This window comes from Thamnophis elegans, chromosome 1 (genome assembly GCF_009769535.1).
Source record: "Thamnophis elegans isolate rThaEle1 chromosome 1, rThaEle1.pri, whole genome shotgun sequence".
Lineage (NCBI taxonomy): Eukaryota > Metazoa > Chordata > Lepidosauria > Squamata > Colubridae > Thamnophis > Thamnophis elegans.
In genome coordinates, this window is record NC_045541.1 from 167,886,003 (window position 1) to 167,898,546 (window position 12,544).

Genomic DNA, 12,544 nt, shown 5'->3' on the forward strand with positions numbered 1-12,544 from the left:
TTGAGTCCCTGTTTCCCCTCCCCAACCTGGGACATCTCTGCAGGAGTGCCTTTAAGGGGGCAGAGTTCAAATTGAAAGCAAACAACTTTCTCAAAGTTCACTGTCAGGGATATTTCAAGTGGTTCCTACCCAAAGGTTTCTAGGCCAAAACAAATAACAAAGAGTATCATTTCTCTCTTTGTTTTGCTGCAACAATGCTGACGTCAAGGACATCTCTGGGTCTGATTAAACAGAGGCCTTCCTGGAAATCTGATGTTGAGTCCTGCTGAGTTCATGGTAGGGCAAAAAAAGATCATTAGATCCAAAGAAAGGGAGCTAAAGATGGCTGGTTTTTCCTTCTGCTTCTTAATTTTTAGCATCTTCTCCGTATCGGGTGAGTTGATTAATACACTTTTATTCTTTCCTCTCGGCTCGCTGTAGCTCTTTTTGCTGGAGTTCAAAAGTTGTGCTTATCTTACCTTTTTTTCTCCTTCCTAGCATTTTTCCTGCAAGCACAGGATCTGCTCCTTTCGGGTGTATCTTTCTTATCTGTGGTTAACTCACGGTTAGCTGAATTATGCTGGTTTATGCAATTCGCCTACTTTTCTGAACCAACAATAAATTGTGGGGGACTATTTTTGCAACCGCAAGCTAGTCTAAAATCTAGGTAGTTATTTCATGACTTAATTTGTTGGATGGTTTAAGTATTTTGTTTTTAAACAATTATGAGCAAGAGTAGGTTTCTTTTGTATTCCCCAAATAATGGATTATTAGAAGCGGCAGAGATTAATATTGACCAGGTCATCTTTTTCATATTTGGGGATTTGAAAAGAACAGAGATTTTAAGCAAGTACCAGTGGTAGGAGATGCAAAGGAAAGTTAACCCTTGAAATATGCAACAGTTGTGCATTCACTGGAGGGAAAAAAATATTGGAACCACAAATCACACAGGAAGCTACAAAGGAACTTCCAGGGAAATAGGAATAACAGCCAGGTCAGTTTTTAAAAAGAAATGGCAAGAAAAACTTTCTAAAATACAAGTAGTCCTTGAATTATAACCACAATTTCTCTTGCTAAGCGAGACAATCGTTAAGTGAATTTTACTCCATTTTACAACCTTTCTTGCCAAAGTTGTTAAGTGAATCATTCCCCATTGACTGGGGTTGATGAGCTCCCTTCCCCTCTCAACAGGTGTGGTTGTTGGTCATTTTAAACGTTTATTTTGTATTTGCATGTTCCCCTTCCCGTTGGAGTTGTTCGCCGCCCTGAGTCCCTTTCAGGGAATAGGGCGGCATATAAATAAAATGAAACTTCAAACTTCAAACTTCAAACTTTGCTTGTCATAAAATCGCAAAGGTGATCAGATGATCCTTCAACTGTCATAAATTTGAACCAGTTGCCAAGCATCCGAATTTTGATCATCTGACCATGCTGCAAAAGCCCTAAGTGTGAAAAATGGTCATGTCACATTTTTCAGTGCTCTTGTCACTTTGAATGGTCACTAAATGAATTGTTATAAGTCGAGGACTACCTGTAGTGTAACTTTGCTCACATGCTTCCTCCAGTTCTTTCATCCTATGGAGGTGCTGATATTGAGACATAAAGATTAGACATTGAAAACTTTAAGTATCCTTCCTTGCCCATCATTTGATTATCCAAGCTATAATACAGCTGTACAAAATTTGCCAAATTCATGGAGGAATTTCTCTAGCAATGCGTATCAGCCAAGAAGTAAATGGAACCTCCATGGATGGAGGTAGTCTATCTCTAAACAGAGTTGGTGGCACTTATTTAGCAAAAACTGATACAGACTCTTTTATTTTCATCAAAATATGGGGGTTATTGTTGTTAGTTGCAAAGTCGTGTCCAGCCCATTGCGACCCCATGGACAACGTTCCTCCAGGCCTTCCTGTCCTATACCATCCCCCAGAGTCCATTTAAGCTCACACCAACTACTTTGGTGACTCCATCCAGCCATCTCATTCTCTGTCCTCCCATTCTTCTTTTGCCCTCAATCTTTCCCAGCATTGGGCTCTTCTCCAGTGAGTCCTTCCTTCTCGTTAGGTGGCCAAAGTATTTGAGTTTCATCTTCAGGATCTGGCCTTCTAAAGAGCAGTCAGGGTTGATCTCCTCTAGGACTGACCATTTTGATCGCCTTGCAGTCCAAAGGACTCACAGGAGTCTTCTCCAGCACCATAGTTCAAAGAATATGGGGGTAGTGACTCTTTTAGAGCCAAGGTGGCGCAGTGGTTAAATGCAGCACTGCAGGCTACTGCTAGATCAGCAGTTCAGCGGTTCAAATCTCACCGGCTCAGGGTTGACTCAGCCTTCCATCCTTCCGAGGTGGGTAAAATGAGGGCCCAGATTGTTGGGGGCAATATGCTGACTCTCTGTAAACCGCTTAGAGAGGGCTGAAAGCCCTATGAAGCGGTATATAAGTCTACTGCTATTGCTATATTGCTATTTTACATATGCATATACATACATAAAAGGGATGCAGTGACTCAGTGGCTAAGACGCTGAGTTTGTTGATCAGAAAGGTTGGCAGTTCGGTGGTTCGAATCCCTAGCGTCGCCTAACGGAATGAACTCCTGTTACTTGTCCCAGCTTCTGCCAACCTAGCAGTTCGAAAGCATGTAAAAAATGCAGGTAGAAAAATAGGAACCACCTTTGGTTAGAAGGTGACAGCATTCCATGTGCCTTTGGCGTTTAGTCATGCCGGCCACATGACCGCAGAGACGTCTTCAGACAGCGCTAGCTCTTTGGCTTTGAAACGGAGATGAGCACCACCCCCTAGAGTTGGGAACGACCTAGCACATATGTGTGAGGGGAACCTTTACCTTTACCTTTATAAATACATATACACATATATTATACATATACATGAAAGTGAAGGCCAGAATAAATGGGGCATACTGCAAAATTGATGGGTCTTTGTCATGCAACTAAAAATGTCATTTTTCCCTAGACGAATGGGCTTTTTAAAAACTACTTTTCAGCCTATTTTAGGGACTGCATTGCTGTTTTCATGTGTTTAAGGCAGGGGAAAAAATGTTTTTCCAACACAGTGCTGGGAGAGTTCTCTGGGGCCTGCAAAACAAGGCCATCTCTGCATTAGGCCGATGGATGGGACTTTTTAAAAAGCCAAGGTGAATTTTGTTCTAACTTGGTGGCTTTTTTTCATACTCCAAAAGATAGACAATTATCTCCCCCCCACCTCCCGCTTTAATTCGGGGGGAGGGGACTGTCAGTTAAGTGTAGATGGACCAATTGCAGTTCTAATCGGGCCAGCATAAGGGGCAAAAAAGTGGGTATTTGATCCAATCCTGCATAAGGTGACCAGACGTCCCGATTTTCGCAGGACAGTCACAATTTTGCACAATTTGTCCCACGTCCCGTGACGTTCTTAAAAAGTCCTGATTCTTTTTTTTTAATTTTTATCTTTACCAATGTAAAGAGGCTGCAAGGCCGTGGCAGATACAGGCCGCCAGTGGGTCTTACTGATTTTCTTTTTTGGGGGGGGAAGGAGGAGAAAGGACAAAAAGGAGAAAGAGGGAGAAAGAGGAGGTAGGGGATAGTGGGATATTAAAAATTGTCCAAAACAACTGACAATTTCCATACTACTGCTAAGAAAATGACGACACATCAATAAAATTATAGGAGCTGAGTTTAACTCAAGAGAAACTTTTCTAAAGGTAGACAGTTATATAACAATTCCACAATTCTGAAAGAACAAGCTTGTTCTGTATGAAATTTAATGCTACAGCAGAATGAAGTAACACTGAAGATAAGTGCAGGTAGTCCTCAATGCACGACCACAATTGAGCCCAAAATTTATGTTGTTAAGTGGGAAATTTATTGAGTTTTGCCCCATTTTACAATTTTTCTTGCCACATTTGTTAAGTGAAAAAACATTTTTTTAATCAACATCCCCCCCCCCCGGTCAATGGTGTCCCTCTTTACCAATGTTAAAATCTGGTCACCTTAATCCTGCAGCATTTTCATGTCCTCCTCCACCACAGATTGGCGGCCACTGGGATTTTGAACTCCACATGCCTTTCCCACCACCAGCCTGTTCAATTATATATTGAAATGCAATCCTATGCATGTTCCAGCCTGACTCTAGGGCAGCAGTAAAGTGGCTTTCCAGGATGCAGGCTAAAACATAGCATTTTTCTCCCTCCCAGCGAACCGTCCCAGGGGCCGTATCCTGGGGGGGTCAGAGAGCGACCCCCACTACAGGCCCTACATGGCGTCTCTGCAGGAGGACCGGAAGCATCTCTGCGGTGGGTTCCTAATCACTGCTCAGTGGGTGCTGAGTGCAGCCCACTGCTTGGAAGAAACGTGAGTGTGGGATTTCTTCTTCTCCGGTGACCGGAGATGCAAAGCTCATTTTCCACACAGATAAGCCTCTCTTCCCCATTCTGTGTAACAGCAGGGAATCGGTCCGCCAGCCAGGGATATAACCAGGCCTGCCTCTTCTCGTGCCTCTGACCAGCTTGAATGTTTAGAAATTAGCAGGCAGACGGATCTATAACCCTCCACCGAAATTCACTCCTTTGCTTAAAAGAAGGCAGCCATTTGGTTGTATCTGCTGCTTAATTACTGGCAGTTGTTCAAGGAAGAGGAAACTCTGGTCCATAAAAAGAAAAAAAAGAAAAAGAACAAGCATGTTGGCAAATGCAAACATATCCAAATCCATTATTATGTAATATCTTACTGGTTTGTAGACATGGACACAGTCCCTTCCCACTCCCTCCCTCCTTTCCTTCCTTTCCTCCCTCCCTTCTGAGATGATGTTTAAAGTTTGAATAGCTATATTCTCATAACAAGCAGGAGACACTATGCCCGGGGTGTCAAATTCAATTTCATTGAGGGCCACATCAGGCCGGTGGTTGACCTTGAGGGGAGGGGGGGAGTCAAGTGGATGTGGCCGACTGGGTGGGCGTGGCCAGTGTGACGCCACTCACTGGGCATGGCCATCTGGGTGGGCGTGGCCAGCTTGACACCACTACCCAAACTGCTGCCATGTTTCCTCTTTGCATTGGGTAGACTGGGCCAAAGCCAGGGACAGCCCCGCAGGCCGGATCCAACCATATTGTAGGCTGAATCTGGCTCATGGGCTTAGAGTTTCACACCCCTGCCCTACACCATTCCAGCCACCTCACTTTCCAAATCTCTTCTTAAAAATCTCCAGTGATGGAGCATTCACAACTATCTAGAGCAGTAGTTCCCAACCCTTTTTTGGCCATGCCCCCCCTAAGCTTCTTTAAAATCCTGACACACACACACACACGGTTGACATATCATTCTTACTTTACTCAAAAAGTGAACTCTACTCACGCAGAGGAAGTCCAAAAGGCTATTAACTTGGTTTAAACAAGGTTCAAATTGCCCGCATTAAAAATTAAATTGCTCCCCCCCACCCCCGTGGGGCCTCAGCCCATGTTGGGAACCACTGATCTAGAGGCAAGTTGTTCCACTGATTAATTGTTCTCATTGTTAGGAAATTTCTCCTAAGTTTTAGGCTGGATCTCTCTTCGATAAGTTTCCACCCATTATTTCTTGTCTGACCCTCAGGTGCTTTCGAGAATAGGTCGCCCCCTTCTCTGTGTGGCAGCCCCTCAAATATTGTAAGACTGCTATCAAGTCACCCCTTATAGCAGACTTCCAACTGATTGTTTCAGAGGACAAACATATAGATACAGAAGGATCTGGACAAACTTGAACATTGGGCACTATCTAACAAAATAAAATTCAATGGTGAAAAGAGTAAGGTTCGACATTTAGGCAAGAAAAACAAAATGCACAGGTACAGTATAGGTGGTACCTTCCTCAATAGTAGTAACTGTGAGAGGGATCTTGGAGTCCTAGTGGACAAGCATTTAAATATGAGCCAGCCAAGTGCAGCAGCTGCCAAAAAAGTCAACACACTTCTAGGCTGCATAAACAGAGGGAGAGAATCAAGATCACGTGAAGTGTTAATACCACTTGGAATACGGCATTCAGTTTTGGTCACCATGATGTAGAAAAGATGTGGAGACTCTAGAAAGAGTGCAGAGAAGAGCAACAAAGATGATTAGGGGACTGGAGACTAACACATATGAAGAACAGTTGCAGGAACTGGGTGTGTCTAGTTTAATGAAAAGAAGGACCAGGGAAGACATGATAGCAGTGTTCCAATATCTCATGGGCTGCCACAAAGAAGAGGGAGTCAAACTATTCTCCAGAGCACCTGAGGGTAGAACAAGAAGCAATGGGTAAAAACTAATCAAGGAGAGAAGCAACTTAGAACTGAGGAGAAATTTCCTGACAGAACAATAAATCAGTGGAACCGCTTGCCTCCAGAGGTTGTGAATGCCCCAACACTGGAAGTCTTTAAGAAGATGTTGGATAGTCATTTGTCTGAAATGGTATAGGGTTTCCTGCCTAGGCAGGGGGTTGGACTAGAAGACCTCCAAGGTCCCTTCCAACTCTGGTATTGTATTGCATTGTATTGCATTGCATTGTATTGTATTGTATTGTATTTATACAGTTATGCAAACACAGCCACTCTGTATGTAGTGTATTCAGCAAAAGTGTTTATTTAAAACAAGCCACACTTTAGCTACAGTGCAAACTCAACCACCTCGATATGTAGTTTGGTTGGTCCCTTTGATTAACTTTTTAGATCATTAACAAGCTATATCAAAACTAGTTTCAAGAAGTTGTCATACTTAGTTTGACTCCATGTACTTGGATCTCTGGCTTTTTTAAAATCCATTTACTAACTGATAACCTGGGGCTGTCCAGGTGTTTATTTATCCCAACCCTCCTTCTATGAACGTCGCTGCAATTTCTAGTTTGGATAATGAAATGTCTGTAAGAAAACAACCAAGCTCAGAGAGCACCAAGCCCTTCAACTGTAATTGCCATCTCCTGCAGCTCCCTCCGTGGGTTTCTTGTCTTCTTCCATCTTCTCTGAGTCTTTGCGCCAGGCTGACACTTAGGGCTCAGGATCCCAGAGAGCACCCTGGAGTTCGGGGGAGCTGGTAGAGTTCTTTAAAGAAGATACGGGTTAAATTCAGGGTTCCAAGTAACACCCCCAATGAAAGAAGACTCCGAGGCTTGGGTTTCCTCAAAGTTCCATTTTATTAGAGATGTCATATTGGCACATTTGGGAAAACCCGAATCTGAACGTTTCCAGGTTTTCCCCACCCAAATGAAAGTCCAAGCCCCTGCCCAGCACCCACATGTCCATCACAGGGTCCAATCAGGCCCCATCCAAAACTGGAGATGCCTCCGAGTCACCTCATCGCAGCTGCAGGGCAAGGCGTCCTTGACTTTCTGAGAAAGGAATGTTACTTTGACTATATATCACCCATACTCCATATCAGTGGTCTCCAGTGGTGGGTTTCAAAAATTGTTCGAACCTACTCTGTGGGTGTGGCCTCTTTTGTGGGAGTGGCTTGCCACCCATGTGACCGGATGGGAGTGGCTTGCCACCCATGTGACCGGATATGAAGATGCCGACGACACTTGTCAGAACCACCTTAAATTACCTCACACACAGCACTGGCATGCATAAGAATATGATGTAAACTTCTTTTTTAAAAGGCATCTTTGGTTTGCGTTAAAACAACTTCAACACACGCAATGTTCTGATTGCACCACAAACGCAGTAGTCATCCTTACCTTTCACAGAGGCACTGAGTTTTATAAATAGGAGCATGATAGTGTAGAATAATCATATCCAAGGACCAGTGGTGGGTTTCAAAAAATTTTGGAACCTCTTCTGTAGGTGTGGCCTGCTTTCCGGGTCCACTGGTGGAACCTCTTCTAATTGGTTTGGTAGATTTGACGAACCGGTTCTACCGAATAGGTGCGAACTGGTAGGAACCCACCTCTGGTGGTCTCCAACCTTGACAACTTTACGACTTGTGGACTTCAACTCCCAGGATTCCTCAGCCACCAAAGCTCCCCTCTCCCATTTTCCCACCATAAAAAAAAATGTGAAAGGCCTGAAGGTCCAAATGTAAAAAGATGGCTTCCATCTCTGACAGTAATTTTATTAGGTTTAGGATCACAAGCAAACCAAGAACAGAGCCGAACAGATTCCATTGTGGTTGTAACTCTTGACATTTCCACATTTATTTTGAAACATGGATCGATTTAAAAATGACAGAAGGCATCATTCTCCAAAGGGTTGTATGGGAAGGATGCATGATAAAGACCTGTGAACATAGAGGGGGGGGGGGGTTGTTCATACTAACCACAATCTCCGGTGCAGGAATAACGGGACGTTTGAGGTCCTCTTGGGAGCCCATTCGCTCTCAGAAACAGAACCGAACAAGCGTCTGTATGGAGTCCGTCGACTCATTCCTCACCCAGGGAGCAGTCAAGACACCATTCTCCATGATCTCTTACTTATCCAGGTGGGTATTCAAAATATGAGATAGGCAGCCATGTAAATGCTGCAAATGAGCACATAAATAAATACACTGAACCTCATCCTTGTTTTTAGATGCATCCTGTACGTATTTCTGTCCTTTTAATTCTATATTTTCCACATACAGGACCCACATGATTAAAAGCAACTGCAGAAAGTGCCCTCAGATTGATAATTCTCTTTTTTTCTGTTGTTTTCCTTGTGTTGTAATGTTGTACGTCATCATACATTGTGCTATTTCAGTGCAATAAAATCTGTATAACATGGTTTTAAATAGCTAAAACTCCATTATTTAAAAAGCTGAATAGTGTTGGAAATAAAAGGAGAAAAGCAAAGTTCTTTTCAATGTTAATTGCCATTTAGGAGGTCATTATTCCAAGCATAAGATTATTTAATTTGTCATCCAAAGCTGAGTACAGTATAAGGTTAAAAAAAAGATGTAATTCATATCAAAGTATTGGTTATGTAATTACACTACCGGTTCGCCAGAACCAGTCAAAACCAGCTGAATACCACCTCTGCTTTCAACCCTGTTAATCTGAATGAATTGATATCCTGGATGCAATCTGCTTCCTTCCTCTCCGGTTCTCTCAAAATTAGCTTGCAGAGCCCGCAGTCCTTGGGCCACATGTGCAGATCCTGCCGTATCAGACTGTAAACAATGATGTCCCCGAACACACTCAATGTGAAGTGGCTGGCTGGGGCATTATTAGCAATACGGGAAAGAAGCCGGACAAGCTGCAGTTCGTGCATCTCAGAATCATCAATCGAAATCAATGCAATTCGAGGCGACACCATGACGGCAGCATGACGGAGAACATGATATGCGCTGAATCCAGAAAGAAAGACTCCTGCAAGGTGAGCACAGGGCTGGTGGGAGGAGGGAAGGGAAGAAAGTGTGGCTCTCGATACAGAATGAAGCCGTGGACCAGTGGTGGGATTCAATTTTTTTTTACTGCCGGTTCGGTGGGCGTGTCTTGGTGGGTGTGGCATGGCTTGGTGGGTGTGTCTTGATGGGCATGGCAAGGGAAGGATACTTTAAAATCCCCATTCCCTCCCTACCCCACTAACCTGCTTTCCAGCTCCGTTCTCCTGTTCAGAGCAACAAAAGAAGATCAGCAGATCAATTGGGACTCGAGAGGCAGAGAATAGATGGGGCGGGGCCAGCCAGAGGTGGTATTTGTTGGTTCTCTGAACTATTCAAAATTTCACTACCGGTTCATCAGAACTGGTCAGAACCGGCTGAATACCACCTCTGCACTGAACAGATTATCACATGAACAGCCCAAGCGAAGAGAAATCTGGGAAGCAACATTCCAGATCATTCAATGAGACTTAGCCTCTACTGGGAAATTCCTCTTCCACTTTCCAACATTTTGTATGAATCCCAGGCAGGCCTTCAAGATACATGTTGGCTGGGGGAATTCTGGGAGTTGAAGTCCGTGCATCTTAAAGTTGCCGAAGTTAAAAAAAAAAAAAACTGCTCCAAGTCAAAATTCACACGTGTAGCTGGAGGCAGAGTGTTGGAAGAAATGTTCTTCTGGGTTCAGTTCCAAGTGGGGAGAAAGACACTGGAAACATGGAGGCTGCTTGGAAAGATGGTTTAATGGTGGACAGGATCACATGGTTTGAGGTCCTGGGCAAAGTGAGCACATAGGTATGAGAGGGAGAGAGATTTATATCCTCTGTTGGCCTTTGAACTTGCTTCCTAGTCCCGTGGCAAGAAATGTATCCTGATTGGTTGTCAGACTCCCATGGGGCCATGCAGGGATAACTTTGTAGGTTGCCTTGAGTCCCAGGTTTGGTTGAATCTTGCTGGGTGATGGTAATGAAGGGGCTTTGAGCAATTCCTATTAGGGCTTAATCAGGGGTGGGTTGCTGCCGGCATTACTGCTGGTTCGGTGCGCGTGCAATAGTAATATTAAAACTGGGACTGAGCCTGATTTGCTTCGCAGGGCGATTCTGGTGGACCTATTGTTTGCAACGGCATCGCTGAAGGCGTCGTGACCACTGGCTCCACTGTTTGCGGCAATTGGCGGAAACCTGGGATTTACACCCGGACTGCTCCCTACGTCTCATGGATCAACAGCACCATCGAGTCCAACAATTAAGTCATAAGAGGGATTGCTTGGTAGCTCTCAATGCTGAGGCTTCAAGATGCAAAGGGGGATGAGATTGAGCAATCCATTTGTCTGAAATGATGTAAGGTTTCCTGCCTGAGCAGGTGGTTGGACTAGAACAGGGGTCTCCAATTTTGACAATCTTAAGCCTGGAGGACTTCAACTCCCAGAATTCATTCTGGGAGTTGAAGTCCTCCAGGCTTAAGGTTGCCAAAGTTGGGCATCCCTGGATTAGCAGACTTCCAGGGTCTCTTCCATCTCTGTTATTCTGTTCTCCCAAGAGGTTCAGAAAGAAATCTCCTTCGCTTATGGAGATGGGCTCTGCTTTCTTTTTCTTTTTCTTTACATCAAGGGGGACCTGTACATCAACCAGCAATGCTTCTTACCAAGAATTATTGTCAACTTGCAAAAATTAAAGAAATAAATGGGATGCAGGTGGCTGCTGTTTTGGTCATTGTTTAAGATTCAGAGAGACTGGAATCCTTCTCCTCATGATATCCCTCCTCCCAATCTCTTACGTCATGCCCCCGTCGGAATCTGAATCTGAGATGGAGGGCGAACAGCTGACAGAGCGGGAGAGTGACTCGTTGGTTGTGGAGGAAAGTGGGGAAGGACAAAGTCAGGCTGGGCAGAGCAGGGGAGTGGTAGAACAAGGGAGAGGGGGTTCAGATGAAGACCAAGGCCCATCACCTCCTCATCCTAGGACGCGCAGGGAAGAACAGAAGAGAGCAACATGGGTTGTGTGGCTTACGAGGAAGGAAAGGCCCCCCTGATTCCCTTCACATGGCACACCTGGGGATGGAGTTTAAAGGAGAGACAGTTGGGAGGGATGTTTGTCAGGAACAAACACTGAATTCATCTAGTGTTGAGAGTTGTGACCTGCATTCCCGGGCATTCCTCTTGACTGTTTGAATTATTGCCGTCCTTCTGTGTGCTTATCTTATCTTGCTGGAATTATTGCCATGATTCTTCCTTCTGGGACTCATTGTCTTGCCCTGCTGGAGTGATTGATTGCAGTCATTCTGCTTACAGCGTTTGGACTGGAGTATCTGCAGCCAGAAGCTCTTGCAAGTTTGTGGGAGAGCTTGTCTTCAGGCCGGAAACTAAACAGGATGTTGGGAGCAAGGTTGGTGCCAATAAAGGGACTTATACCAGTTCTCTGGCTGTGTTGCCTTCGTGCCACACCCCAGGTAATCACATCTTATTTGAGAGGTGACTAATTTCAAAACATAGCAATAGCAATAGCAATAGCAATAGCAGTTAGACTTATATAGCAATAGCAGTAGACTTATATACCGCTTCATAGGGCTTTCAGCCCTCTCTAAGCGGTTTACAGAGAGTCAGCATATTGCCCCCAACAATCTGGGTCCTCATTTTACCCACCTCGGAAGGATGGAAGGCTGAGTCAACCCTGAGCCGGTGGGATTTGAACCGCTGAACTGCTGATCTAGCAGTAGCTTGCAGTGCTGCATTTAACCACTGCGCCACCTATATACCTCTTCATAGGGCTTTCAGCCCTCTCTAAGCGGTTTACAGAGTGGCTGAGAAATCGGCCCCAATAATGTTTTGGGAAGGGCCAGGTGTGTTTCAGGACAGGGCTCTATAAGACCCCTGTTTTAGGAGGCCTGTTGCTTTAAGTTACACGTAGTCTTTGACTTTCAACTATTGAATGACTCTGGGACTTGAGGATGCTCCATTGCTGGAGGTTTACAAAAATAGACCGGACACTTGTTTGATTAGGATGGAATAAAGCAGGGCTGCAGTGGGATTCTCTTACGTTCCCTACCGGTTCGCAAATGTGAGTTCACGAGCCGCATCTGCACATGCACACCGCCTTCTGCGCATGCGCAGTGCTCGCACGTTACATCGGGGCGGGTGGCCAGAGCCTACAGCAGCTGCTGCCACCAGTTCCCCCGAACGGGAGAGAACTCTCTGAATACCACCACTGAACCAGGGGTTCTTAAATCTGGTCTGCAGGGCCAGCCTGGAAATAGCAAAGGAACGACCCGCGGTGTCT

At 44.8% G+C, this 12,544-nt stretch overlaps 1 protein-coding gene across 1 annotated transcript; it reads left to right on the top strand.

Moving 5' to 3' along the window:
• The first annotated feature begins 244 nt into the window (after positions 1-244).
• On the top strand, positions 245-10,965 carry LOC116523725 (complement factor D-like). Its single transcript, XM_032238865.1, has 5 exons — positions 245-373; positions 4,167-4,323; positions 8,249-8,393; positions 9,008-9,265; positions 10,363-10,965. Exons 1-5 carry the CDS (start codon positions 253-255, stop codon positions 10,516-10,518), a joined length of 837 nt encoding a protein of 278 aa, XP_032094756.1. The 5' UTR covers positions 245-252; the 3' UTR covers positions 10,519-10,965.
• The last annotated feature ends 1,579 nt before the right edge of the window (positions 10,966-12,544 follow it).

What these genes read in the sequence shown, in the direction of transcription:
- LOC116523725 (XM_032238865.1), top strand. Translation starts at nt 253, where the DNA reads ATGTTGAGTCCTGCTGAGTTCATGGTAGGGCAAAAAAAGATCATTAGA. An exon ending in TAGCATCTTCTCCGTATCGG is followed by an intron (nt 374 to 4,166) that starts GTGAGTTGATTA and finishes TCTCCCTCCCAG; the next exon opens with CGAACCGTCCCAGGGGCCGT. An exon ending in ATGATCTCTTACTTATCCAG is followed by an intron (nt 8,394 to 9,007) that starts GTGGGTATTCAA and finishes TCTCAAAATTAG; the next exon opens with CTTGCAGAGCCCGCAGTCCT.